General features: G+C 49.3%; 2 protein-coding genes across 3 annotated transcripts; one reads left to right on the top strand and one right to left on the bottom strand.

The window, feature by feature from the left end:
• Nucleotides 1-70: 70 nt before the first annotated feature.
• Nucleotides 71-4,910, top strand: CHRNG (cholinergic receptor nicotinic gamma subunit). Its single transcript, XM_041467759.1, has 12 exons — nucleotides 71-479; nucleotides 857-993; nucleotides 1,097-1,141; nucleotides 1,352-1,461; nucleotides 1,557-1,712; nucleotides 1,940-2,037; nucleotides 2,812-3,015; nucleotides 3,304-3,418; nucleotides 3,685-3,799; nucleotides 4,125-4,329; nucleotides 4,432-4,565; nucleotides 4,644-4,910. Exons 1-12 carry the CDS (start codon nucleotides 233-235, stop codon nucleotides 4,809-4,811), a joined length of 1,734 nt encoding a protein of 577 aa, XP_041323693.1. The 5' UTR covers nucleotides 71-232; the 3' UTR covers nucleotides 4,812-4,910.
• Nucleotides 4,911-8,992: 4,082 nt separating this feature from the next.
• EIF4E2 (eukaryotic translation initiation factor 4E family member 2) lies at nucleotides 8,993-27,214 on the bottom strand. 2 transcript variants are annotated; one of them, XM_041467742.1, is made up of 8 exons: nucleotides 27,059-27,214; nucleotides 26,217-26,331; nucleotides 24,976-25,110; nucleotides 22,540-22,644; nucleotides 19,600-19,752; nucleotides 19,371-19,507; nucleotides 11,940-12,018; nucleotides 9,397-9,463 (listed from the first exon to the last, which is right to left on the bottom strand). In XM_041467742.1, exons 1-7 carry the CDS (start codon nucleotides 27,076-27,078, stop codon nucleotides 11,973-11,975), a joined length of 711 nt encoding a protein of 236 aa, XP_041323676.1. In that variant the 5' UTR covers nucleotides 27,079-27,214; the 3' UTR covers nucleotides 9,397-9,463; nucleotides 11,940-11,972. The 2 variants fall into 2 exon arrangements, with proteins under 2 accessions (XP_041323677.1, XP_041323676.1); XM_041467743.1 differs by lacking the exon at nucleotides 11,940-12,018 and having other exon boundaries at nucleotides 8,993-9,463.
• Nucleotides 27,215-27,927: the final 713 nt, after the last annotated feature.

Genomic DNA, 27,927 nt, shown 5'->3' with positions numbered 1-27,927 from the left:
GAACCCCTGGGGGGGCATCACTCCCCAGCCTGATGTGATGGGACTTGCCTGTCCCTTCCCCATCCTATATTCCGGGGGCAGCTACTGCCGTGGCAGGAGAGGATGTGCTGGCAGGGGGGCACCCCTTTCCCATAACCTGCAAGGAGATGCACTCCTCTATGGGAGACAAGGGGAACCCAAGGCACAGAGCTCATTTTGCCCCTTGCCTCAGTCCCAACCTCTCCGGCACAAAATGCCAGAGGAGCTTCCCGGCAAAGTGACATCGCCCCACCAGCGGGAGAAGTGGGTGGTCACGCGTCGCTCCCGGGCCCCCGTGGCTGTTGGAACAGCTGACGGTGGCAGGGGACAGCTGTCCTGTCCCAGCGGGCGCCGGGCCCAGAACGCGTCGGCGCCGGCGGCCGAGAGCAGCCGCAGCCCCTGCGCCCCCGGCACTGCCATGCGCGGCCACGGGCTCCTGCTCGTCCTCTGCGCCCTGGCAGGTAAGATCTGCCCGGCCAGGGAGCGCCTGGAGGGCACCTGGCCACCCCCCACCTGTGCACCTGGGTTTGTCACCCCTGGGAGTCCAGTGCCAGGCTGGCACCGGGCTGTGCCTGTGCTGGCAGCCCCCTGCCCCGTGTCCTGCCCTGGAGAGGTCCCCGGTGAGCTGGGTGAGGGCGGGCCGGGGACACAGCCCCTGCCTGGGCGCCGGCGGGGCTGTCAGGATCGCGGAGCATCGCGCACACACCCGCAGCGACACACGCCTGGGCATCCCTTCCCCACGCACCCTGTGCCTCCCGCCCCAACATATCGGGTCTGGGGGCCATCAGTGACCCCACTGCCTTCCCCCCGGGGTGACACACGGCGTGTGCCCTCCCAGGTGTGAGCTGCAGGAACCAGGAGGAAAAGCTGCTCCAGGACCTCATGTCCAACTACAATCAACAACTGCGCCCGGCCCGGCAGGGTGAGATCATCGATGTCTCCCTCAAGCTCACACTCACCAACCTCATCTCCCTGGTGAGAGACCCCCCCAGATACCCCCAGTGGGACAGAATTTGCCCCCACTTGTGGGGCAGAAGGCAGGGCACTAAAGCCATCTCCCTCATTCCTTCCCTGCCAGAATGAACGGGAGGAGACCCTCACCACCAACGTCTGGATCGAGATGGTGAGACCCCTCCCCTCTAGACAGGATCATGCCCAGCCATGTTTGCATATCAGGGTGGCACCCCATGAGGGGCTGGCACTGTAACTTGCACCCTCTTTTGTGGGCACCCCAAATGAGCCCATTTTGTGGGCAGCATAGCACAGGCAGCTCACAATCTCTTTAATCTTGGGGGGCTGCATGACCCCTCCTCCTCATCTCTCCTTCTCCCAGCAATGGTCTGATTATCGCCTGAGCTGGGACCCCGAGAAATACGACAACATCCAGCTGCTGCGGGTGCCCTCCACCATGGTCTGGCTGCCGGACATCGTCCTGGAGAACAAGTAGGTGACAGGGCAATGGGGACACATCCCCACATAAGGCTGGCAGCTGCCCCCCCAGGCATAGTTTGGGGCTGAGCCCATCCTTTTCCCCCCAGCATTGACGGGACATTCGAAATCACCCTCTACACCAACGTGCTGGTGTCCCCTGATGGCAGCATCTACTGGCTGCCCCCTGCCATCTACCGCAGCGTCTGCGTCATCCACGTCACCTACTTCCCCTTCGACTGGCAGAACTGCACCATGGTTTTCCAGTGAGTGTGGGCACCATGGCAGCTCCTCCTGGGACACAGGGATTAGCGTGGGATGCCCACCTTTGCCCCTGGGGAGATAAGTGCCACCTGCCTATACCCTGCCACTTAGCAGGAGGCACCACAGACAAGCCAAGCACCCAAGGAAGAGCTGGAGGTGCCACACTGGCACCCCCTGCCCATCCAACTTGCTGCATGCCAGCCTGTGCCACCACCTTGTCTCTCCCCAGGTCCCAGACGTACAGTGCCAATGAAATCAACCTGCTGCTGACAGTGGAGGATGGCCAGACTGTGGAGTGGATCTTTATTGACCCCGAGGCATTCACAGGTAACACTGCAGCCACAGCCAGTGCACAAGGGTGTCCCACCACAGGGGACATCCAGCAGGTCTGCTGCTACACTGCTGGCTGCCAAAAGTAGGGCTGCCATTAGCAGCTTCCACCATTACATGGGCACTTAAGTTATTAGTGGAAGCAGGAGTGTGGGAGAGATTTGTTTTTCTAACCCCCCAGCTTGGGGTTCTTGCAGCCTGGCAGCTGCTGCCGGAGAGCACTGCTCCTGCAAGCTTGATTGATGCTGGGAACGTAGCTGTCATGGCCAAACAATGACGTTTTCCATCACATTTTAATTGCATATTGAAGGAACAAAATGCTTTTCGGGCAGCGAGATTTATTTTTTCATTACCGGCCTGAGTTGCGATCTTGACTGGGAAAAAAATCTATCGCTCCCATGGAGAGCACGAGAGAGCAGTGCGCTGTCACCCAGTGTCATGCTTGGCTTCCCTCCGTGGCACTGTGGAAATGGGGAGATGAGGGGATCCCAGCCCCACAGCCGTAGCCCTGGGAGCCCCCAAGGGGTTAAAGGTGCCCCATATGTGCCCAGCTGCCCCATCCAGCTGCTTTTTGGGGTATTTTGCCCAGGCACCCTGGCACGTTCTACAGTGCTCATCTCCCTCACAAGTGGCTCTAGCACTGTGCACAGCCCGGGTGCCCTGTGGGGCCCATGCCAATCATCAGTCCTCCCCTTCCTCCCTGGACTGGGGGTCTGGAGGCCCAGCACCCCTGAGGGACAGTGGGACTCACCCGGCACCATCACGATGCAGAGAACGGCGAATGGGCCATCAAGCACCGCCCCGCTCGGAAGATCATCAACTCGGAGCACTTCACCCCAGATGACATCCAGTACCAGCAGATCATCTTCTACCTCATCATCCAGCGCAAGCCACTCTTCTACATCATCAACATCATCGTGCCCTGTGTCCTCATCTCTGCCATGGCTGTGCTCGTCTACTTCCTACCCGCCAAAGGTACAATGGGACCGTGCCCACTGGGGGCATGGGGGTGTGCAAGGGGACAGCAACACTCCAGGAAGGGCTCCTCGTCCCCTCTGTGCTTGGGGACCATCAGTATCATCTCTCACCCACTCCTGTAGTATTTGGACTGGGGAGAGTGTGCAAATTTCTAGGTATCCCCTAGTTAATGCCTCAAGGGAGGACTTGTCTAATTCAGCTTTTGGGTGGGGGTTTTTTGCCTTAGGAGGGCAATGCCCACAGCACCACCCAGTGCCAAACTCTGCCTTTTCCCCTCCTTGGCAGCGGGTGGGCAGAAATGCACCGTCTCCATCAATGTTCTCCTGGCCCAGACTGTCTTCCTCTTCCTCATTGCCCAGAAGGTGCCTGAGACCTCCCAGGCTGTGCCTCTCATTGGGAAGTAAGTGACACATTGGGATAGGGGTGCCAGCCCTCTTGTCACACTGTGCCAGCAGAGTCTCAGGTGCTGTGGAGCAGACAGTGCCCAGGGACAGGACCTTGCTACAGAAATAACCCCCAGCCCAGATGGGGCTGACACAGGGCTACCACTTGCCCGTGTTTCACTGCCTGTCACCAGCTTCCACCAGCAGGAGGGCACAGAGAAGGACCTTGCAGGACCACAGCTTGTGACCCAGCAGCCCTACTGAGGCTCTGTGCCCCCCCCAGATACCTGACCTTCCTCATGGTGGTGACAGTGGTGATTGTGGTGAATGCTGTCATTGTCCTCAACGTCTCCCTGAGAACGCCCAACACTCACTCCATGTCCCAGAGAGTGCGCCAGGTACCTGCCATCATCCCCCTACCCTTTATACAGGGGGAGTGGGATGGGTATTTGGGGATCAAGGCCATGTCCCTTGCAGAGTAAGGTGGCAGGCATGCCTTACTCTGACTGTAAGTCCTGGCACAAAGAGAAGGCCCCAAATGTCCCCAGTGGACCAGACTGTGCCACCAAGGCACTCCTAACCCTGGGGAGCAGCAGGTGCCAACATCCCAATAGCACCATGCTCCAAGCAATGCCAGGGAAACCAGTCACACCCATTGGGTGCTCTGGGCAGTGTGAGGGGGACTTGTGCTGTATGGATCCCCACAAGTGACACTATGCCCAGGTGTTCCTGCACCTCCTGCCCCACTACCTGGGCATGGCTGTGCCAGAGGAGACCCCAGGGCCTCCACAAGCCATCCGCAGACGCAGCTCCCTGGGGCTCATGGTGAAAGCTGATGAGTACATGCTCTGGAAAGCCAGGACCGAGCTGCTCTTTGAGAAGCAGAAGGAAAGAGATGGGCTGATGAAAACTGTGCTGGACAAGATTGGTGAGTGACCCTGGGGGGTTGGCACCTCCCTGTGAAGCTGGGCTTTGTGCCAGGTGGCTGAGCGCTTGCTGGTGCCTGCTGTGCTGGCTCTGGTACTCATAGGACGTGGTCTGGAGAGTGGCAGTACCCAGGACTTCTGCCAGAGCCTGGAGGAGGCAGGTCCCGAGATCCGCGCCTGCGTGGATGCCTGCAACTACATCGCCAATGCCACACGGGAGCAGAACGACTTCAGCAGCGTGAGTCAGGGCTGGGGGGAGAGGGATCTGCATGGGGGGCAGTGGGCACAGCCCTCACCCTTCTTGTGCCACTGGCAGGAGAGCGAAGAGTGGATGATGGTGGGACAGGTGATCGACCGCGTCTGCTTCCTCATCATGGCCTCCCTCTTTGTGTGTGGCACTGTTGGAATCTTCCTCGTGGCTCACTTCAACCAGGCACCTGCCCTGCCCTTCCCTGGGGACCCCAAGCAGTACCTGCCACAGTGATGCTCACAGGTGCCCACCAGCCAAGTGGTGGAGATGGGGGAAGGAGGAACGTGGCATGCTCATGCTGTGCTGAATGTGGAAATAAAACCCCCAAATCTTGCAGGCCTCCATTGCATCTCTGCTCCATGCCCACCCGCCTCAGAGGCTGGATGTGCACCCTGTGCAGGCTGGCCACACACCTCTAAGGCTGCACAGTCCTGTGGGATGGGGCATGGAGAAACGGGAACAGAGTCAGACATCTAACAGGCCATGCAGCAGTGCTGGCAGCAAGAGTCACATCACCCCACTGCAAATTACAAATTCCAGCCCAGGACAAATGGGAATACTGTCAACCCTCTCATGGTAGTGGGGCAGGAATCACAGCTACAGTTGCCCGTTCTGGGGCAAAAATAGAGCTATGGATAGGATTGGTGGTAGCTAAGTCTTCCCTCAATTTATGCCCTGACTGTGGGTCTTGGGGACAGCTGAAGTGCTGTCCCTTGATCCCTAGCAAGCAGCTTGTGATGGGAAGACTGGGCCACCAGCCCCCCAGACACCCTCAGGGATATGTGCCCCATGGCATCCATCCTGCTGGGAGCATCAGCACAACTCCCTCCCCCACCAGCCTTCCTTGCCCTATGGATCATCTCTGTCAAGCACAGCCCCTTCCCCCATCCTAGCAATGCTGCATCCCCCTGTGCCCCTCAGTGACCTCTGGGGCCCCATGGCTTTGTCCCTGCTGGCAGGGGAGATGAGAGAGGTCAGCCTGGGAATGGTGGCAAGCAGCATCTGCTCCTCTGGGATCCAGCTCACGTCACCTGCGCCTGGCTCCAGGACGTGCATCAGCCTCACAGTCCCAGCACTGGCTGCCTCTGCTGCTGCTGGGAGAAAACCAGTTGGTTACTGCCCACAACTGCCCCTGGCACTGCCTGACAGGGGTGAGGGCACTGTGGGCACGGATGGGGTGGGAGGAAAACACACAGCAGCTGAAACATCACTTCTTGGGCATCTGCAGCCTGGTCGTGGCCCGGAACCACTCAGGGCTGTGCCAGCCTGCCGCTGCTTTCTGCAAGGTGGCTTTTCCTGCCCTATCCCTACAAGATGTGTGGTGCCCACAGCACCAACAACAGGTGAATATGGAGCTCCCAGTTGGCACCTTGAAGGAGATGGGGATGGTGCCCACCCCTGTCAGGCAGGGGTGCTCAGAGGACCTTAGCTGGGTCCTGCCCCCTGCCTGGGTCACCTCCCATGGCCATGACCCAGGTGAGGTGACCAGGTCCCGGGGCACTGTACTCCTGGCCACAGTCTTGCTGGTAGGTGATGGTACTGTGCAGTACTCCTGTCCTGCCACAGCCATGTCCTCTCAGTGGCTGAAGGGACAGACCCTCCTGGCCCAGTGTCCCCAGCCCTGCGAGGGCCAGGAGCTGCCATAAGCTGCCCAAACCAGAGCACGAGGCATGTCTGCAGCCCCCAGGCTCTATCTTCTGTCCCCAAGAAGATGCATAATTAATGAATTCTGGTCTGTCTTTGCCTGGCCATTTCCCATTGATTACTGGGTTCCTATTGCCCTGCTGCCAGTCTCCAGGGCTGGGTACTGTCACCTACTTCTTACCACTCTAGGGATGCTGCTTCTTCCAGTGAGCTCAGGCTTCAGCATGTCCATACAGCACAAGTGGAAACAGATGAGCTCTTCCAGCCTGCTAGGAGCACGTAACTGAGATCACACTCTCCACCATCTCCAAGCAGTGGTTTTATGAGCTCTCAGGAGATCTCTGTGGTATATCATTCCAGAGACAAGAACAAAAGCAAGAGCTGTACGTCACAGATCTTGGGCAGCAGATGTACCTTGCAGGATCTGGTGGGGGAACACCTTGTAGGTTCCTCCAAGGTTATGGGGGGAGTGCAGTGAGAGGAAAAGCTTTGTCAGCCCAGTATCAGCCTCCTGTGCCCACACCCCATCAAGAAGCACTAAGGCAACATCATCCTCCAACTGCTCCCCTCCACAGAGAGAACTCCTTTCTCTCTGTGGGCTGGGAAGAGCCATCAGTGCCCATCAGACCAGCTGTAGCCAAACTCACCCAGGGCCCATGAGCCCACCACAGTTCAGCATCCCCTTAGGAAAGAAGAACTCAAGGGAATGCTCTTTTTTGAGCTCCAGGGCTCAAAGATCTTCCAGCTTCCTCAAAGGCCACTTTGTGGGGATTTAAAGTTCAAGAGTGTTCAAAGCCTTTGGGATAACGAAAACAGGAAAGGTTTTGACTCACTGCACATTTGGTGCTCCCATGGCTAGAGGCTTCCTTCCTGAATGAAGAGGATCTGAAAACTTTTTCTAGAGCTCAACAGAAGCTCCTTCCCTTCCAAAAAAACCTCATACTGGTGTTTTCACCTTTCTCATTAGCAGGACACAGTGGACCACAAACCAAAAGCCCAGCTCAAAAACCAGTCTGGCTCCATCCCCCTCCAGGCTATAGAAGTCCCCTGGCTTGGCACTGATCAACCACTGCTTTTTTCCTGACCTCAGGGAAAGTAGCCTTAAAGAGAGGACAAAGTCCACACCCAGCCAGCTCACTCTCTTCAAGGCTGAGCAAGCGGAACATGTGCTGAGTTCCTCTAAATCTCAACCACGGGGGCAGTGGGAGGAGAGGAGCAGCCTCCCTGGGAAGGGCTCTTCCACAGCTCACTCACAAAGCGTGTTTGAAGGCGAGCACAGCAGGACCACAGCATTTTCAGATTTAATAGCAAGCCTGCACTCATCAGCACCAGCTCAGACAAGGGGCATCAGAGGCGAGAAGTGGGCGAGTACACAAAATAACAGAGGTGGACATGACGCACAGCTGGGCACAACAACAGGATAAAGCCCTAAGTGATGTCATCTGCAAAAAGCTAAATGTGCTGAGAATAAAAGGAACCTGCAGCTAATATTTCAGCCCTGCCTTGTAAGACTATTTTTGCTTAGATTGCCAAAATGCAATTACAACTAAATCCCCCCTAACAAATACTGGAGAACAGCAGGGGAGAGTTGTATTTAAAAGGAATCTTAAATAGCAGTCACTACTTAAATAGTAGTACCTGCTTGCAGCAGGGAAAACAAACAGTGTCTGGAAAAGAGCATTTGGTTGGGAGCTGGTGACAAGTGCCAAAAGCAGGAACAGGACCATGAGTCTCCAGAAACAGAGAGGGATGCCACTACAGCTTGGGGAACAGCCCTGCTCCCTGCCCAGTCACATGCTAACTGCCTGACCATGGGGAGCACTCAGTCATTGCTGTCAGTGCAAGGAACGTCCCTAGAGACAGCCTGGAATTGACACTCTCAACGAAGAAAACAAACCTTTCAGAAGACTGAATATTTTAAACTCTTTTCTCTGCCAGTCTTGGCTGCTTTCAGTCTAGACTTCAATAGTAAGACAGGGAATTTGCAATTGGAGTCATGAGGCCGAATGTCTCCCAGGCCCCAAGGCTGGTAATTGTCCCAGACACGGGCTGCTGGTTCTGCAGTCACGAGCAGATCGGCCCAAGCAGCCCCTTCTTCTGGGGGACTGCACAGAGCACATGGGGCAGGAGACGTGCCCCAGCACTGGCCACAGCCTCCCCTCCTGGGCCCAAGGCAAAGGCTCCATTAAAAATGAAAGACAATTGAGCGATTCCCCAAGGAAAAGGAGAAAAGGCTGGAGCTGTTAATGAGTACAATTAGTGTTGTAGTCAAGCAGAATCAGAGGAAATAATTAGCTCCTATTGTTTCCGTGGCATCCAAATTGCAGCCACGCTGGCTTTCCAGGCAGCAACCCATCATTTGAGGCTCACCCCGGAGGACAGGGGGTCACTCCCAGCCCCTCTTCTGGTCACAGCTGTCACGCAGCTATGAGCAGCAGGCTGGGCCATCGCCCTCTTCTGCTAAACCCACTGGGGGCCCAGTTTCCCAGGTGGCCAGAGGCTTACAAACCCCAGTGCACACCAGAAGCAGGCTTGGCCCTGAATTCAGCCAGTGCTGCTGGCTCTACATCGAGACAGAGTGAAGGCAACTGACACCAAACATCTCTTTTTCCTGGTTTAAGGGAAGCTCAAATCCCTCTCCATAACAAATAGAGGTGGGTACAAGGCACTACTAACCTGGGAGTATAAAGAAGAGGCAAAGATAAAGCAAGCAGCCTAGAGAAATACCACCCCGCTGAATTTCAGACAAGCCAAAAAATGAGAGACTGAAAGAAACAAAGAGACCCAATAATTTATTGGCAGAACTGAAAAGGGGCATTTGAAAACCACAGGGCTGACTCTCAACTGGGATGCTCCTCCCAGCTGCAGAGAGATTTGTAATACTGGTATCCCTCAGCAAAAGGCTCTGATGTTGAGGCAGAATCCCAGCGATCCTGCGTGCCATGTAGAGAAAGACAGGAAAGTGCTGCAAGATGCGGCCCCAAGGGCCCGCCGCTAATTGAAAGGCTGCCTCCCGCCCCACTGCTAAAAAAAAGTTTGTGTAAGACAAAATCGGCCTCTATTGTCACCGCTGCTGGAGGGCTTCAGATGGATCCTTCCCCCAGGGAGGAGTGCGAGAGTGGCCCATGAGTCCCTTCAGAGGTTGGAGGCCACTCTCAGTGCTTTCAACACGGAGAGAGGAGTTTAGTGCCAACTCTTGTTCTCACAATGTGATTTTTGTGTTTCGAAAGCTTGAATTATCCCTGGAAAACAGAGGGAAGAAAAAAGTGGTTAAAGATGTGCATTCCTTCAGATCACAGCACCTCCCCATTCTTCCCACTATAGCTACCAGTGTTGCCATCCCAGTACATCACTCAAAATCAACACTTGCTAAATCTCCCATGCAGATCTTCCTAACTACAGACTTCTCACACAAGTCAGCTGTCACTCCAGAACCCCTGGAACAGAGGGAGATCCTGGTTCATCCCCACTCAATGAGAAGAAAAAATCATCATCTCCTGTGAGCAAAGCACATAATAGAATGTGGAAACCTCCCTGATGGATTCTGCTGTTTAAACAACTTGCAAGGTCTCTTCCTTAGCAAACATTTATCTCGGGGATTCTGCTTGGAACACAAATATACTATCAGACCAACCTCCCCCTGCCTCTGTCCCTTGTATTTAGTCATACTGTCAACAAGTTTAGCTCTCTGATCTCTCCTACCTTAAAAGAGTATCTAATCTGAAAAGGGTGTTTTCCTCACGTTTAAATAGATGAGTTTCTTCAGCAGCTTCTACTCACTCAGAGTACAGCCATGAGCCTCAGGGGCTATTGACCAAGGAAGGAGTGCTGGTCTACAATCTCCCTCAGTACAGTCTCATGGCACTGCAGCAACTGAAGATGGGGCAGGTTACAGAAATGTGTTATTGCTTACTACCAGGCTGTGAGCAGCAGTAACAGGCAAAGCATACTCCCACATTAATAGTAGTGTGTTGAAATAAAGGAGATTACAATTACTTTGAGAGGATAGGTTTGGCAGCTCTTCCCATAAACAGGGACAGGGCTGTAAGCTGTCCAAGCCAAAACATTTAGGGATGCCCCAGGACATACCACATCAAATAGCTGAAGAGCAAAGGCAGCAACTTCAGCAGCAAGGTGCTGTTCAGGACTGTGAAATTCCACTCAAACCTGTGAGCTGTCATCGTGTGCTGCCAGCAGCTGCATGGCAGCAGTACCAGCACAGGCTGGAACACCTCCAGGAGGTGGGCTGGAGAAGTGGAAGAACAGAAGGAAGTAAAAATCACTTTTCAGAGTTAAAAAAGTTACTCTGCTATGACCTGACAGCAAAAACAATGCTGCAGAAGACTGGGGTTCACCTTTGCACTAGCTAGAAGAGCAGGCTAGGTTGCCATTTGGGAATGTGATTCAGGATTCATTAACTGGATTCTGGTTAATTTGCAACAATGGTTTGGTTTTCTATCCCATACTGGACTTTCACCTGTGCCATCTGCCTCAGGAGGACAGCACACTTTAGGCAGCTCTTTAGTGGACAGATTTTTTCCCTATATTTTCCCTCCTTTTGCCTTTATTGGGGTGCCCCAAGCCCTCTGCTCATCCCTGCTCAGCACAGGCCACCCAATACAGCCAAGAGCTAAATGAACTCTGCCACTGTTTTCCTGTACCCTTGGCACATTTGCTGCCTTCAGAGCCTGGTATATCATTAAGTGAGCTGGTTTCCTCTTCCAGAAGGACAAGTGAATGTCATCTAACAATAACAACACTACCAAGTGCCTGTGTAGTATTTTGTAAACACTGATCCTCACCAAAAACCAAACCTGTGAGGAGAGAGAGGTATTATTTTCACCCATGACTTCAGAGCAAGGGCATGATAACACTGCTTGCCCAGTGCAGTTGAGGGAGGTTTTGGGACCCCCAGCAGCTCCTCAGAGCTCAGGTGTGTTGGAGCAGCTACATTCCACTGCCCAGTTATGGGAACTGGGCTTCCTTCCAGTAGATTCCTCTGCTCTGGCACTCAGCAATCCAGTGATCCCACTTGGCTACAATCAACCCAACTCTCATGGCCAGGTCTCTTGCTGGCCCTTCTTAAGGGCCTGCTGTCAGGGAAGTGGGCACCGCAGGGAAAAACAATCTGAGCTGTGGAGCTCCCAGCAGCCCTGGGCTCACCTTGGCTATCTTCTCTGCACATCTTGGCTGACTCTACCAGCAGTAGAGAGTGGTTGTCTCATTAGCCACAACATTATTATTTCTACCAGTAGCTACTGGGTGTCCTTCTTGAACAAGCTTTTATTGACCAATTAATTTATTCTGCTTCAGCCCACTGTTCAAGAGCTGTGTGTCAGGCCCCAGGTGCCTCTCTCAGTGTCCACCCTCTGGATGTGCTTAGGATTCATTTACCACTCCATACCTGCTTACAGTTAACCCTAGGCAACACACCCAAGCTGAAGACATACCTCTCAGCCTCCTGGGACCAGGTCTGGGATACAAGTGCCTCATACAGAAGGACACATTAGCAAAATAGCACACAGCACCTCAACAGAAAATGCTGGTGTCTGGTCAAAAAAAAAAAATTTAAAAGTAATTTTGACCTTTGGAAAAGAACAAATAGCAGAATGGGCCCACCATCAGGCCCATAAGACAAGAGAACATGCCAGCCCATGGGAAGGTTGGAAGCTGAGAGGTATGCCATGAAGTCACATAGGAAGAAAGATGAGGCCCTACCCTGGGTGTGACAGAGGGAGGGGGAGCGTTCGATCAGCGGCCACTGCTGTTCACCAGGCCATGAAACTCCTCCCAGGCCCTGGCAAGCCAGAGGGAAAAAAAAATGAAATAAAACCAAAAAATAGCACTTCAGATCAAAGGCTTCTTAACTTTTAACGAGAGCAGAAACATTCAATAACGTTTAAAAGGCACTTGTCTTCAGAGAGCAAGGCAATATTCTCTGATAGCCCTAGTGGATAGAAGCATCCTTAAAATCCAGCCAAACATCTGACAGCACAAGGCAGCTTTAGCGTTCTGCACAGACATGAAGTGTTCCTACTGGCTGCTGGTGATAAAGCCACATTAATACCCAGAGACAGGTATGACCTTCCTAGTCACAAATGGAATATCCATTTCCTATTGCTCATAAAATAGCCCATGTTACGTCTTTCTGGAGGATTATCACATTCCTTGGCTGGTTAAACTCAGCCAGTTACTGGCCTCATGCTTTGCCACATAGTGCATATGCAGGTAATCCCCCCAAAAGGGGCTTCTTTCAATGCCACACAGCTTAGTTCGCATGAAATTCTTTGATCAGGCAGCAGAATCCAATTGTTATTAGGAAGTCCCATTTCCCATTGTAAACCTGCGTTGTTAATGACGACCCAGTAAAAACATCACAACTATTTGAAATGAAAATGTTTTTAGATAAGTTAGAGGGACAGGTCCAACACCGCATTCCCTGGTGGAGAACGTTACTGACGGATGAAGGCAGCAGACTGAAAAATTGCTGTCGGTTTTATGAAGGCAGCATACTGAAACCATCTCAGGGAAAACATGCTGAGGTTAATGTGAGCATGGCTATTATCTTCTAGGATCAGAGACATCAAAGAACCTCATAGTTCTCTTTGCCCAGCAAAACAGTGCTGGTGCCTACAGCACATGCCAAGCCATTTTCTGAAGCCACAGAGTCCCATGGAGCTGAAGGGACCTTAAAGAGAACCCAGGTCAATCATAAACTCAGACCACCCTCTAGATTTTTTGCTGGTACTTCTCAGCTACTTCACATTTTGTTTTGTGCGTTGCCTCATCAGGCCACTGCAACACAATAGGAGAGTCCAGAAATGGAAGCCCTGGAGTAGTCAGCACCTGTGCCAAAACCAGACCACCAACCTGACTCTTATCTGAGCCTTGGAGTCAAGCTCCCAAATGGCATTTGCAAACGCAGCCCAGGTGTCACATGCTCTTTCCCAGCAAGTCATAGCCCAAATAAACACAAAGACCTTGGGGTTCAACAGCCTCACTCCAGAAGAAAGTTAGGGAGAAGAGAAACTCTGAATCTGAAACCCTCTTAGTTGCTGGTAATCTTGGCACATTTCCAGACTTGTCAAAGAGTCTCCACCTTCATTCATGTCTTCCCTCCAACCTCCCTTGTATCTCTACCACATTCCCATCACCCACAATCACATCTCTCTTTCCTCTCCCATAGTTCTCCCAAACTTGTAACTTCTCAGCAGAAGGAATACAAGGACAGATTACTTGTCAACATGATCGATAATTTATTACCCCTTTCACACTAAGGAGTTCCTTGTTCCAACATTCAAATAACATCATGCACAGTCCTTCATCTCTGTCCTCACAGAGAGAAAAAGCTCTTCCAGCCAAGAATTTTTAATTCAAGACCCTCATATGTATTATAGTACTAATGACTCCAGCTATCTGCTGACTTGACTGAAAAAATCCACCAGGGTATGTCTGCCCTAATGTACCTAAACTACGCTAGGAGAGCAAACTGCTCTCATTCCATACTGAACAAGGCTGCCAGTTAATTTCATCTGGCAGAATCTTTATGACCTGTGACATGCCAAAGGCACAGTGCCAGAGAGTCTAAGAGGTTATTTTTATGTATAGACATTTTTAGTACCTTATTGCCATACTGTCTGCACAGCGATCAGATACTCAGTGAATTGATCCCCAACACTTAGATTATTCCCACTGAACAGATGGGAAATGGAAACATTAGCAGGCTAAACAAAGCCAGCCAGAGCTGCTCTTCCACACTCATTCTTGACCCATAGCTGTTGAAACTTCCCACCTTCCTCCCCACTGCCCAGGGTCAGAACCCAGACAGAGCTCCCTTAGTCCCAGGAAGTAAATTGGAAGAAAAAAAAAAAAAAGAGAAAAGAAGCCACTATCTCCCCAAAGAGAAAAAAAGAAAAAGAGGAAGACTCCATCAAAAAGAGGAAGGGTAGTCTTAGTTGCTTCAAGGGGCTTTCCAAATCACTATTGTGCAAGCACCACTAGCTGTTTTCTGCAAACATCTTCAATTAAGTCCCAGAAGTTTGCCTTCAGTATTTTTCTGCGCAACCCTGCTCCTTAACTTCTCCTTCCCCAGCTAAAAAGGATTCAGAGAGCTCAGAGTGCACTTATGACACCTTACAAAGGGCACCAAGGTCTGTCACTTTTGCCAGCCCATGTGGAACCTCCCAGCACACTGACCACTCACTACACTCTGCAGGTGTCCAGAGCAGCACAACCTCTTTCTGGGTGATCCCCCTGGGATTTGTTCACAGCCAGACAAGAACTTTGTGACTAACAGCTTGAAAAAAAAATAAATCTAGGGTAGTCTTCTAGCCTGAAATAATTCTTCCACCTGTCTGGCAGTACCTGGAGCAAAGGCAATATAAAACAATTAAATAAACACAACTGAATTGACCTCCTTGAAAAAAAACAACCATGAAATAAATAGGTTATAGGCACTTTTTTGGTAAGAGACAGGCCACCAAGATAAGGAGGACTTTCACAAAGTCATGGACACTTCTGAGTAAAGCATATTATGTTGATGGAGAATCAATCACTGAATCCATCAAGTCAAAGACCAAGTCTATGCAAGTGCTCTTAGACTTGGAAACATTACTGGAGCTGGAGAATGGAGTGATAAATGAATGAAGCCAGTATTGCAGAGACTCAGAAGAGGACAGCTATCAGATCTAGAACCTCACTGCTCTCCTCTACATTTTATTCCTGCTCTCAGACTTGAATGGATGAGGGTGAAACAGTGCAGCTCTAGAGCTGGCAAGACCCAAGGCACCCTGCCTTCCCCTGACAGGCATCAGACAATGCGTGAGGGTCCCCTCTGCAAATCGTTTCCTTCAGGCAAAGTTAACCCTGCCCACTCATTTAAGACAAAGTCAAAGGCAGAGGTGACACAAGTAGAACAGCAGCACTGAGGAGTTCTCCTAAGGTTTTGGAAATTAGCAAACAAAGGGAAACCAGTGCTTTAAAGCCACAACAGTTACAGGATTAGCTGAACTCTGCTCTGACAAGGGAAACCTCACAAGCACCCCACCAGCAGCTTACTAGTCTCAGAAACACTGATCTTGTGCAACACCTGTCACTTCCACAGTGATTTCTCTTCTTAATTCCTCACTTTTTTGCCATTCCTCTCTTTTCGTCCTGAGAACCTCACCCCTGCAGTCTTCTTATAGTGCACTTTTCCCTCCGTAGGATATCCTCTTGTTTCCTACCTACAGTATAGTCTGAGGCCATTTCCTCCAACTGCCTGCAGTGAAATGAACCCAGTGCCAGCTCTATTAAGATCAACTATTCTTCTAATTTACTCAAGCCATCCCATTAGTTATCACTGGTGACTTTGAAAGGAAAGGCTAGTTTTATACCCTGCTCAGCTCTCACTGCAGCAGGCACTTAGGAATAAGCAAAGCTTTGTTTCCAGAAAAAGCAGCCTTGCTTTAGAGCTGACAGGACAATCTGTAATGTCACACAGCAACCAAAACATTTCCACAGCAGCCTGCTCAGTGGCAACCTGCTGATGGCCACTGCTCTGGTCTCTCCTGGCACTGGAAGCAGTGTTGCTGAATTTGCCTGGGATTCCTGGACAGTATGGTGGGTGAGAGCTCTCAAGAAAGGAGATGGTCACTGACCACACAGTTATCAGTGAGGAAAAGAAAGGCTGATAAGCCCAGGCTGGGCAAGGCAGCCACGAACTTCATGCTGCTTAAAGTCAAATGTGAACGTGATCACTTCCCCTCCACCCCTCTCCCAACTGCAGATACCTGAATATTTTCAGTGGCTTTGCTGAGACACGACCAGGCTGTGGTTGGCAACATTCTGCTTTCAAAAAAGTGCACCTGCTACGGCAGCAAAAGAGGTTGGGTATTTTGCCTTTAATTCCAAGCCACAGGAAGTACCACTGTCCGTAAGTCACTGTCACTTCTGGACCTTGTCACCTCCAAGGTTAACAACACTGATGAACTGAACCTATTAAGTGGTTCACTGCATCTGAGCGCTCCTCTCTCAGTGCACTTCTGAGGGAACAAAGAGAAGCAATTTCTCTCCAGCTACTGAAACAAGGTAGCCCACAAAATGTCACATATGTTCTCTTCAGGTGCTCAGCACTGTAATGTCTAAGGTACTATAAATCCCCTGCAATTTAGCAGAGTCCAAGAGATTGTTCCAGCTTTCTTAGCAAGATTGGAAATTCATACAGACTAGGCTGACCCTTCTACTCGCTGGGATTTAGGCAGCTTGTCAATATCACAAGCAAGAGAAAGGACAAACACAGGAAAATTGCAATGACAGATCTGCTTATCTAGCTAAATGCACAAGCCCCACCACTGAGAGCAGGAAGGACAGAATGCAGAACAGCTCCCTGGAATAGCTGTGACGCAACAGGTACTTTTCAGATGCAGCTTGGCAGCACCACCACTTTCTGAAACAAAGGGGGCTGCAGCCTCACTGACAACTCATAAAAAATGGTGTCTAGAAATGATTTAATATGAAGTGCATCCTCACAAAAAGAATATACAAAACCTGAAGCACAGAGCTCAGGTTCTACAGTGAGAGGCATGCTAGCAATTTCTGCAGAAGCATTCATTTACAGTGTGTCAAAAGCTAATCCAGGTCAATTCACTACCTAAAAGTCAAGGTTTTGAGAAATGCCTGTTCTTTTCTTGCTAAGCATGCTCCCTTCCCTGAAGCACAATCAATGCCAATCAAACCCCGCACATGAGCAGAGCTCTAGTGGAGAGATGCAGCCCATACAAATGAAAAATGCCATGAGCCCCCCTCAAAAGGCAGCCCTGACAAAGCCTAGAGCACAGCCCTTCCATTAGAGCTTTTCATGTAACACAGCCAGAGTGTGAATATAGAGTGCTGGCTAGAAAGCCCTCCCCAGTCATAAATCACATGGTACATGTGCAGCATAAGTGGAGTTTATTCATGATGGACAGTATTTCAACAGGACTTGATAGATGGGTGAGGAAAAGGAGCCAGACTTCATGGAGGATAGAACTAGTTACACAAGAGATTCTTTATTAGTGAGAGAACCCTAATGATACGAAGCTTATCCAAGCAGAGTCAGACTGAAAGCTGGGCTGTCCTGCTCTTCACTGTCACAAAGCAGTCACATCACTTCTCTGCAGCTGCTGCCCCTTGCTGCCTGCTGGTACCAGGCAAGTGAGGCACAAGAAGTTGGTCTGTGCATCACTACACAGAAACTCCACTGACAGCAGTTCTGCTCTGAATTTACACCTGTGCCTTTGGAAGGAGATGCTGGAGAGCATTGCAATCAGACTGCTGCTTAAGCTAGCTTAAGCTAGGCAATGGGAAAAAAGGGGCTTTCATGATGCCCTACATGGCAGAAGGTTAATTGCTTAGACCTACCTGACTGGGACATCATCAAAGCAATTCCTGACAAACCCTCCTACCCACAGAAGAATGAGTGGGAGACAAGCCAGTCGGCCTCTATTTAAGAATTGCTCCCAGCTGTAATATGAGCTACTGAACTTGATACCTCCAACACCTGTTATTCTCAGACAAGCTCATTTTGCACCACACGTCAGCAGCACAACATGAAACTCGGATGCTATGCAGGAAGAGAGGGCAGCAAGCACAGCATGTTACACTGGTGCAGGGAAATGAGACCACACTACTGGATGCACCATCACTCAAGGTCTTACACCTGGCCAGAGCAAAAACAAACACTGCTATAGCAGCATTCTCTGTGCTAGGAAGTGCTGGTGGTGATAGCTCACAAGGGAAAGGTCACAGCATTCCCATTCTGCATTTGCTACATGAACCACCAGCACAGCTTAGGACAGCTGGCTCCACACACAGCTTTTACTACAGAGACTGAGAAAAGTCAAACACCTCCCTGCTCTCACCACAAAGCCGCAACATCACAGTCCGCAGTCTGCTGCTGCTGAACAGGAGTAAAATACTCTGCTGCGTGTCCACATGAGCACACTGCTATTTCCCGGCATGGACAGAGTCCATAGTGCCCTCTCCTGGCAAAAAGTGCAGGACAAACGTTAGCAACAAAATCACGGAAAAAATTATCTCTTTCCCTTCTCTTTCCCACACACATAGGAGGGAGGGCCACATGGAACACTAAATGCCTACAGGCAGTTTCAACAAGATTTCTGTATAATTACTAGTGACCCACACTCAAAACTGGAAGCCAGCTGTCTGCTAAAACGAGGATGGATCCCATCAAACTGTCTGACAGCAGACTGATGACAACATGATTATGTGGAACAAGCCAGCATGATGAAAGAAAGTCATGAAAGATACTTGCACCTTCATTACAAGCAAGATTAGAAAGCTCTCTGCCACATCAGTGTCTTATTCGTTTCACTTCTTTTTCCAAATGCACATTTTCAAGTATTAATTTAACCAATACAACCCAATCAGTTTATAGTTTAATCAGTTATGACTTATTAGTTTATAATACACTTAAGAAAAAAAGAAAAACAACATATTACTCACCTCTAACTAATACCTATATATGCAATTTTTCGTCACTTTGTAGGAAATAAAAGTCACCCTGAATGGCCTGATATGGTAAGCTATAATGCATTTATTTAAAAATACAGCTGTGCTCTCTGTGTACCATGATCTTCTAGTCTTGTTAAAGAGCCTCTGTCACCAGGGCCTGGAAGACTTAATATATGACGTTTATTATGATTAGAAATCATTTGTACAGCACTGTAAATTCACACAGCACTTTCCCAAGACCATTTATAAGTCTAATGGCACTATAAATCCCTGTTAGCTTCCGCACTTTATTCTCCAGAATCTCTATTTATTCAAATTATTCGACTCCCCCCACTGCAATCTTGTCTTTGAATACATCAAGCCACAGTCCCACCCTGGGCTGCCCATCACCCGAGTGACAGGCTGGGTGGATTGTTAAAATAACCCTGGATCACACATTTAAAAAAGAAAAAGGTTTTGCTCACAGAACCAAACACCCACGGCAACAACACAGGAATTTGGCTTTCAAAGCGCGCTGGCAACAACCGCTGCTGTTTGCACTTCAGTTTGCAGGAACAGCCCTAACGCACACGAGCACTTGTGCCAACGCCCGTGCCATGCACCGAGCTGCTCGAGCACACATGCAACCTGCAGCACCCCCCTGGCCAGCACACGTACTTGATGCTGTCGGTGTGGGTTTTATATTCCATGATGGTGTTGGGAGGTAGGTTGAGCACTCTTCGTAACGTGTCGCGTATCCGGGCTGTCGTGGCCTGGTCGCTGGCTGTCTTGTTCCATATGGAGATGATGTCCTCCTGCGGAACGGCACGGCAGGGAGGGGTCAGCACAGGGCACTTTTTGCAGCCCTGCCAGATGGAAGCACGTGCCAGTTCTCAAAAGCACTCACCTGGAATCGGACAGAGACGACAGCCCCACAGATTTCTTCCCCCACCATGAACTGCTCTCCCAACATGGCCAGAATAAGATTCTCCCAGCACCGTGATGCTAAGCCCTTCCGCAGACGGATAATCCATTTACCACCATTTTTGTTGGCATCGTCCTAGGAAGAGTGGAAATAAATTGATTTGTTTTCTCCTAGCTATTTTTCTGCTACCCACAAGACAGCAGAGCCACGAACACAAGCAGATATTGATTACGTGGGGCAAGGAAGGTATTTTCAAGCAAAAGTATTTTATTTCACTTCTCCCCCGTATAAGCAGAGACAGAGGAAAACCACTTTAAATACAAAGTACTTGAAACAATGGCCCTCAGCCTTCCAGACCAAGTACTATGCTCTGATGACTGGAGTTCTAGTGTTTTGATTCCACTAGCAAGGACTAACACCAGCCTACCAATCTGTACAAACACACCCAGATGCAACTACTCCTAAACTTGAGACAGAGTCACCATTTGTCTAATCCCCTGTCTACGTAGTTCTGCCTGTAAAACAAGACCCCTGTAAAACAGGAGAACCCCCTCATCACTGAGCATGGAAAGCCAGTAAAGAGTTTGCAAAACAGTATTTTAAAAGCAAGCAAAAAATTGATAAATATTTTCCTTCCACATTTCCAGGAATGGGCTCACAAGTTGTGCTAACAGAGAAAGGACTACCCTGTTCTCTGACATTATCACACATCACACAGCTGAATGTTTGCTCCAGACTGTGGTGACCCAGGGAAATAACCAAAATGAGGGGAAAGTAAAAGAAAAATTTAATGCTAAGCACCCACTCTGTCACCTCAATATTGTGATTCTGTATCTTGAAGCTGACAAAGAGTTGGAAATTGCTACAGCCTCCCCTGCTCCCCAGAATGCACAGCTATGTCAAAGAGCAGCTTCTCCTCTGTGCAGAACACTGTGGCATTCTCTGGTACAACACTGTAGCTGGGAAATCTTACAAGGTGAGAGTGGAACAAATTCCATCCAAAGCTGAAGACAGAGAGGTAGGAACAAGTCAGAGAGGTGGCAGATAGGAAGGGTAAGGAAAGACAGGTCTAGGACAGAAACAGAGAACAAAGAATGACTCAGAGGGGACTGCACAAAACAGGACATCCCTCTCCAAATCCCCAGCAATCCCCTCTGCCAAGCTGGGACACACCTTGAAGATGCCAGGCAAGGCAGCCCAACCCTCCTTAATGAAATAAAGTTAATTTTATTTTAGCCTTAAAGCTTCTCTAGGGCTCAGATAAAACAAAACATTTGTCTGCTCTCTCAGAGGCAGCAAGTGCTAACAATGCAATCCTGAGGAAACATGGAAGTGTCAGTGTAACAGCAGCATTCACCTGACTCCTACTTTTCAGGTATGTGCTGGACTGAAAGGGGAAGGTGTCAGCTCCAGACAAACCTCAAAGCCTGACAGGAGCCATCCAAATCAACATAAGTTCTAGGAATGTGGCAGAATCCTGTGAGAAGCAAACTGCTTTCTGTTAAGTACCCTTGTTTTCCAAGTTGTGAACATCACAGCCTTTAGACTGGGAGCTGGGTTTAACTCTTCAAAGTGTCCACAATGACTAACGGGCATCAGAAGAGAGTGATATCGCTAAAAATATCTCAAAGGTGACTTAAGCAGGTTCAAAGCTAGAGAGAGAGCAGTGATTGGGAGGCAGATGCTGTATCATGTGCTTTATGGTTGTTAGTTTTCTTTCAGGTTAAACAAGCTTCGGTTCAGTCAAGCATTTGATTTTCCTTCACCAGAATAATAATGATCTGCAGCCCAGTAAATCACCAGGGATTATTATGCTTAGTGCTTCTGACTTTACCAGAAAAGGCACAGATGGATGCAGAAAAAGATCAGAGCTACACACAGGCACATATGTACCTATGAGAATCACAGTAACTGAGGATCGGTTTGGAAGAGAAAGAAGTGTAAATAAAGCCCTACAAAGCATGCAGCAATGGAAGGTCAGAAGTGAGATCTCAGGTCCTCTTCTAGAAATGTAAGAAGGAAGTAGGGCCAGAAGTAAAAATACTAAAGAATCTCTCCACCTCCATCTTAAAATGTCTACTGGGAAATGCTTTATAGAAATTCTGGCATCATTAACTTGGAGACTCTCTGGTCGACACATTGTCTGAGGAACTTGCTCACCAGGAGTGCAAAGAGGGTTAAACATTTTATATAAATAGTATTTGCAGTAACTGGCTATAAAATAGCTTGCTTAAAATAATTGCTAATGAGGGTCACATATAAATTTCTCAAGACCAAGCAGTATAATTACATACTTCAGGGAAACACATAAAATCCTCATATTGTGAATGCTATTGGTCATTGCTGGAAGCAGGCCAGGAATTGAGAGAATGATTTGCTGGGCAAAGATTCGTTTAAAATTTCTTTTAACAGATTTGGATAGAAATAGAAGCAAACTAAAGTGCCCTGGAACAAAACTAAACCAAAACAACAACAAAACAAAACCAAAACAACCAAAAAAAGGAAATAGTAAATAAAAGGCAAAGTTGTTTCTCCATCTCCAGCTCTGTGTGCAGGTTTTCAACCATATGCACCTCCTTGACTGAAAAGGGAGGGTTACTTTTTATAAGCTTTGTTGGAGAGGTTCAGTCCTTCCAGAGGAAAGCCCTGCACTGCTGTCACTGGAGGCAGCTATGGGGTACCCCCTCCATTGGCAATGGCAGTTCAGCAAGCTTTGTGAGGGTGCAGCCAGCAACTTCCCCATCTTCCCTCTCTGGCAGCAGGACTGTTAGGTTACATGGACAGAGTTCTGAGGACAAGTTGACAGGAAACCCAGACAAAAGGATTTCACTCAAAAAAAATACAAGAATCTCTCTACTGTAGAAGGTTTCCTCCAAAATATTGTGGGAAAATATCAAGGCAGAAATGAGAGCTCCAACTCACCTCCCACATGGGTTTGATGCCCTCTTTGAAAAGATGGAAGTCACTGTGGCCTGTCAGGTCCCCAGGACGTACCATGTGACTGTAAAACCGCCAGAACTGTTCCACCTGCAACAACACCAACCACACAGTGAGCCTGCTCAAACTGTTCACAGTCAAGATTTCTATAGAAAAAGGCTGCCATTTTTACACCAGCCCTCCAGAGCCACCTATTCCTCTTCTGCTCTACTCCCTGTCACCAGGGTGTTGATTAGGCAACACAAAAGGCAACAGTAGTTCAGAGCCTGGGTGCCTGTTTCTGACTGGCTCTGTTACCAGGTGACCACCTGAAACATTCAATGGGTGCCTCTAAAGTCAGTGTTTGTCTGAAGAAATCTGTGCTAAGGTAACAGCTGCTTTGGAGAACAGTTCCAAACATATCTTTTAACTCATACTGCCCAAACTTTCAATCACTGGGTATGTGTCAAAGGCATCAGCTACAGCCAAGCCTCTTGCATAACCACTGCTCTCTGTGACCATGGAAACTGCAGAAGCCTTCAAATAAGACTTTTTTTTTTTTTTTTTTTTTTTTGTATTTAATTTTACTGTATGCAGATCTCAAGACAAAATATACATTGTGGTGCTAGTTTAAGATCAAAAGGCACTATTCAGAGTTTTTATTTAAATATCTCTTACTTCCTTTTACAGGTTGCCATGGTACACTTGGACCACTTCACTTCAACCAATTCCATTCTGGCACCCCTGTGTCTGCTTGAGACAATCTGACCGTAAGGCAAGGGATTTATTTTGTATAGTTCTTAAAAGCAGTATATTTATCTTTTGAGAATCACTGGGTAAGAAAGGATTTAAGAGAGGATGGATCTTTAAAACTAAACATGGCAGTGGAAGAGGTTATACTAATTTCCATATTTTAAGAAGGCTCTGCTCAGTAAGACAATAGCTATTAAGCAGACCAGCAGTGCAGCTGGAGGGGGCAGACATCACCCCAAGCACTTTATCAGAGACCTTAATGACTTGGTCAGCACTTGGAATTCCACTCCAATCTCTGACCTCTGCCATCCAAGCTGGAATTTGCATCCAAGCCAATAAAATTATGAACCAAGACTGAGGAGGGGTCAGAAACAATCTATTTTTGTCAGGCACGTCCAAACATCCGTGGGCAAACCACACTCCCACAGTGAAGGAACGTGCCCTCTAGTGGTTCACATTTCACAGCTTTTACAGCTTTCCACTGAAAAGCCAAGAATAAATCTGAACACAGACTCAGCTAGACAATTCTTTATGAAGTTTGCTCTTCCATCTCCTTAAACAGAATTTGGATCCAAACACATTATCAAATACGCTGGCTAGTCTCTCTCCATCCTAAGAGAACTGCAGCCAACCATGTTCCCAACAAATTCTCTGTAGCAAAGAGCAGACAACAGAATATTCAACAACATGATTTTCCTCTAAGGAGCTAAAAATCAATGCTAAGTCTACACTGATTTATCAGACTGAAAGTTATTGCCAGAACATCAAGCAGCAGCCATATTTTTCATCCCCTGAACTGAAAGTACTTGCTCACAGAGACTAAAAGGAGCAGTAACTACCCACAACAATGGGCTCTTCTTCCCACCCTTATCCTATGTGGATACAGTAACACAACCCAGCCGCTCAGACACACATACTTTTAGGCAGCCTCCAGAAGGAAAAAAGAGCTGTTTTTATAAATTATCATATTACAGAGCATATGTACTGGTGGGCAGAATTAACATTTATAAGAGACCCTGAAAAAACTGGGCAAACACAAGACTTAGAAGAAAAGGAAGAAAACAGCCAACAGACTTCCTGGGCTCTAGAACAGACATGAGGACACATTCTGCTTACACATCCTGGGCTCTTGAGGGCAGGTTTACTCTGCCAGCACCATGCAAAAACCCAACACAGCCTGCCCAGGACATGCTCAAGTTTATTCCAGGAACAAGCAACCACAGAGTGGAAGGAGAAAGGAAGAGCAATTTGCCTTTCAATGAGCTTGACTGCAACATCAAACTGCACCTTGTCCATCACTTAGAGACAGACAACAGGCCACCAGCTGTTGGCAAATACATAATGCCAGATGCTTATTCCAAACACAGTCTTTGTGCTGGCAATGTGGGTGGAGGGAAGTGTGTGAGGGACAACACAGAAATGGAACAGAAAAGCTGTTCCTTTCTTCTCTTGCTGCAGCCATAAATTAACTACAAGGCTGCTCTTTTTTTTTTTTCTCTGTTATTATACCAACTACTACCATGCACAGAAGTCTAGCACAGGACAAAGTGCTAAACACACATCTCCTGCTGAACTTCAAGAGCTCGTCTGCCTTGGCAAATGGCTCAGTGCCAGCAGGACAGAGGCAGCAGGCAGGGAGCAGGGCAGGAGGAGCAGGCAGTCAGTGACAGGGGACACAGGGGTACTCACGGAGGCAAAGGTGCCGATCTGTTTGATGTTCTGCTCGTAGCTCTGGGAGCTGGTGGGCCGCCCGGGCGTGCGTCGCGAGTACCAGAAGGTGTAGTTGTACTGCAAGGGGTGCTCAGCTGGCCCCGGCACCACAGCCTGCACAACACAAAAGCCTGTTTACCCCTCCTGTGCTCCTCTAAAAAGGGGAGTGGGAAAAACTGCATTTACAGCATATAAAAGCAACCATTCAAGACATCATGACTGAATTCTTTTTAGTCTGTGCCTGTCTCGAATCAAAAAAAAAAAAAAAGACAAACTAAAAAGGGAAATGTGAGACTTTTAACTTTTTCAAATTAAGCTAAAAAAAAGACACGTTCATCCTCTGGGAAGGATAAACCCCATTTATAATGAATCATGATTCAAATGCAATTAAAACTCTTTGGTGACACCAACTGCCTTAAGCAACCAACACCCCAGTGCTCTGAGAAGATTAATCTAAGAACTTGTTATGTCAGCTTTGGCAGAACTCATCACCAGCAGTGGGCAGTGATCACTTTGCAATTTCCAAAACACTGATTTCTAATTAAAAATACTTCTAATGAGCACAAAAGAGGCTAATGAGAGCTCACTAACCAGGAGTCAAAATTTACAGAGAAAATCCCAATCAAAGCCCTTATCTCGTACTACATGATATTGTTACAGGAGTTACCAGGGCTTAAATCTCTACTCTCCTCCTGACAATGGCAAGTTTACAAGGGTTGGATTACTTCAGGCAGAGCAGTTTTCCTAAACAAGATGGAAAAAAACCAAACCAGGGGAGATATATGCCTTATGCCTTCTTGACCAGGCTACACTACCCACAGGGACACATGTTAAAAGTTATTTCAACAGTGTCACAAACACTGCCTGCTAAACCACCTTCAAGCCACTACTGTCCTGCCAGAGAGGAGTCCTGTCCCCAAGTCCTCTTCCAAATTTGATCTGGATTAAAATAAAGCTTTTTTTCTCATTTCCATTGAAAAGCCTAGCAGGGCACCAGCTATGCTGGTGAAGGGAGCATTCACCCCTCAGATGAGAGGCCTCCAAAAGTGACATCAAATTACGGAACTCAAACATAGTCCCTCTGTCTTCACTGCAGCAGAAACAATGCACTGAGACCACAGCCCTCCAAGGCTTATTTTCCTTATCCCTGAACTGAGGATTGACTCCCCAGCAGTGCCACACCATGCCCTGGCAGAGGAGTGCAGATGCCAGCACCATACCTTCCTCTTGGTAGTACTCTGTGGTTTCTCACGATCATTCTTTTCCTTCTCACTGTCTTTCTGTGTGTTATTTTCCTCATTCTGGTCATGGTCTCCACTATCATCATCTTTCAATCTGGTAAAGAAAAATAACAAAGAGAGCCATCACACAGCTGAGAAGGTTCATACCAAGCCCAGGTAGCTCTCTGCTCCAAAGCCCCTCCATGGTACAAGGGCCACCACAGTTTGGATATCTACACTTGACAACCCACACAGTAAAAACTACTTCTACTTTCATGCCCATCACAGGCATCTTTTAAGCCGAAGTGAACAACAAAACAGCTTTTTGGAAAAAACTCAAGCAGTTAGTGCTGGATACTGATCTGCCACAGGAAACCCCAGTTGCGTGTTAGGGCTCCCTGCTATTCAGGGGGCCCACACGGACACCTGTGACCCTACCTCTGCTGACTCTTGCCCACGCCGCTCCCCACGCCCCCCAGCAGTGCAGAGGCAGCGCCTGTGGCGAGCAGACACCGCGCCAGCACCCAGCGCCCCACAGGAATCTCCGCCCGCCCCCCTCCCTGCCAAGGGCCGGAAAAGGCGAGAGACAAGCGGCGCTACGAGGCGGCCGGAGCCTCCCCGGTGCGGGCCTGGCACCGGCCCACCGCCCACACCTCTGGGTCCCGCGTCCCCTCGGGGCCAGGCCGGGCCCCGGCTGCACGGACGGGGCTGTGCGCAGCCCCGTGACTCATCGCGTCTCGCCCGCCCGGCGCCGGGGCAGCGGCGGGAGGCGCCGGCGGGGCTCGGGGCCGTGCAGGCCCCGCACCGGGGGCCGGCCGGGGGGGCTCGGGGGTGACACTCACGCGTCGAATTTGTTGTTCATCGTCGCTCGCTGCCGCCGCCACCCCCGTTCGCCTCAGCGACTTCCGCCCTGCTGAGTCCGACCGCGAAACTCTTCCGCCGCTTCCGGAGGCTCCGCCATCACCTCCCGCGTTTCCCCCCGGAGCCGTGACACCGCGCACGGCGGGCGGGGAAGGGAGCGCGCGGCCGGGAGCGCCCCTCAGGGCAGCGCCGCCATCTTGGGTGTGGCGTGGCTGGCGCCGGCGAGCGGGCCAGAGAGTTACAAATTATTCACACAATTAATTTTGCTCTGGTAAATACAGTTTGAGAACGCAGACAGTTGCTCTTCAAAGGGTTTTCCCACCTTGCTTCCTGTGGCGACAGCGGACCTGTTATGTGTAGACAAATTATTTCTTTCACAGTGAGGGATTGCACAGAAAACGGGAAAAATGTCCCAGTAAAGAGCCTGCAAGCTCCTGAAGTGATCATGGACACTTCACAGAGGATAAGGGCGATAGTTCCTCCTTCAGCATCTCCTTGCACTTCATGGATCTGTTCCCACATTACTCCATGAGCACAGAGTCTTTCCAGAGTGCTTTGCAAATCTCTGACCAGTGATTTCTGCTGTCTGACAGAGTTAGTAAATAGAGTTCTGAGTGCCGTAGTTTCTGTTTCTCTATCAATTTGTGATGTAGAAAGAGTAAAAAAAAAAATCATTGCCTAAGTAATCCAGGTATTCATGCTAAGGAAGCAAAGCAAAAACTGCATATTAAATCCACAATATTATAACTTGGTGTAACTCAGCCTACTTAAAACTTATTTATGCTAAATAACTAATATCTCTCATCAGTCTGTCGATCAGGAACATGGAAGAATGGTACTCAGCATTTAT

Source organism: Pyrgilauda ruficollis, unplaced genomic scaffold, assembly GCF_017590135.1.
Source record: "Pyrgilauda ruficollis isolate IOZ18807 unplaced genomic scaffold, ASM1759013v1 scaffold21, whole genome shotgun sequence".
Lineage (NCBI taxonomy): Eukaryota > Metazoa > Chordata > Aves > Passeriformes > Passeridae > Pyrgilauda > Pyrgilauda ruficollis.
Note: the sequence above shows the minus strand (reverse complement) of the source record. Positions and strands in the feature narration are given on the sequence as shown.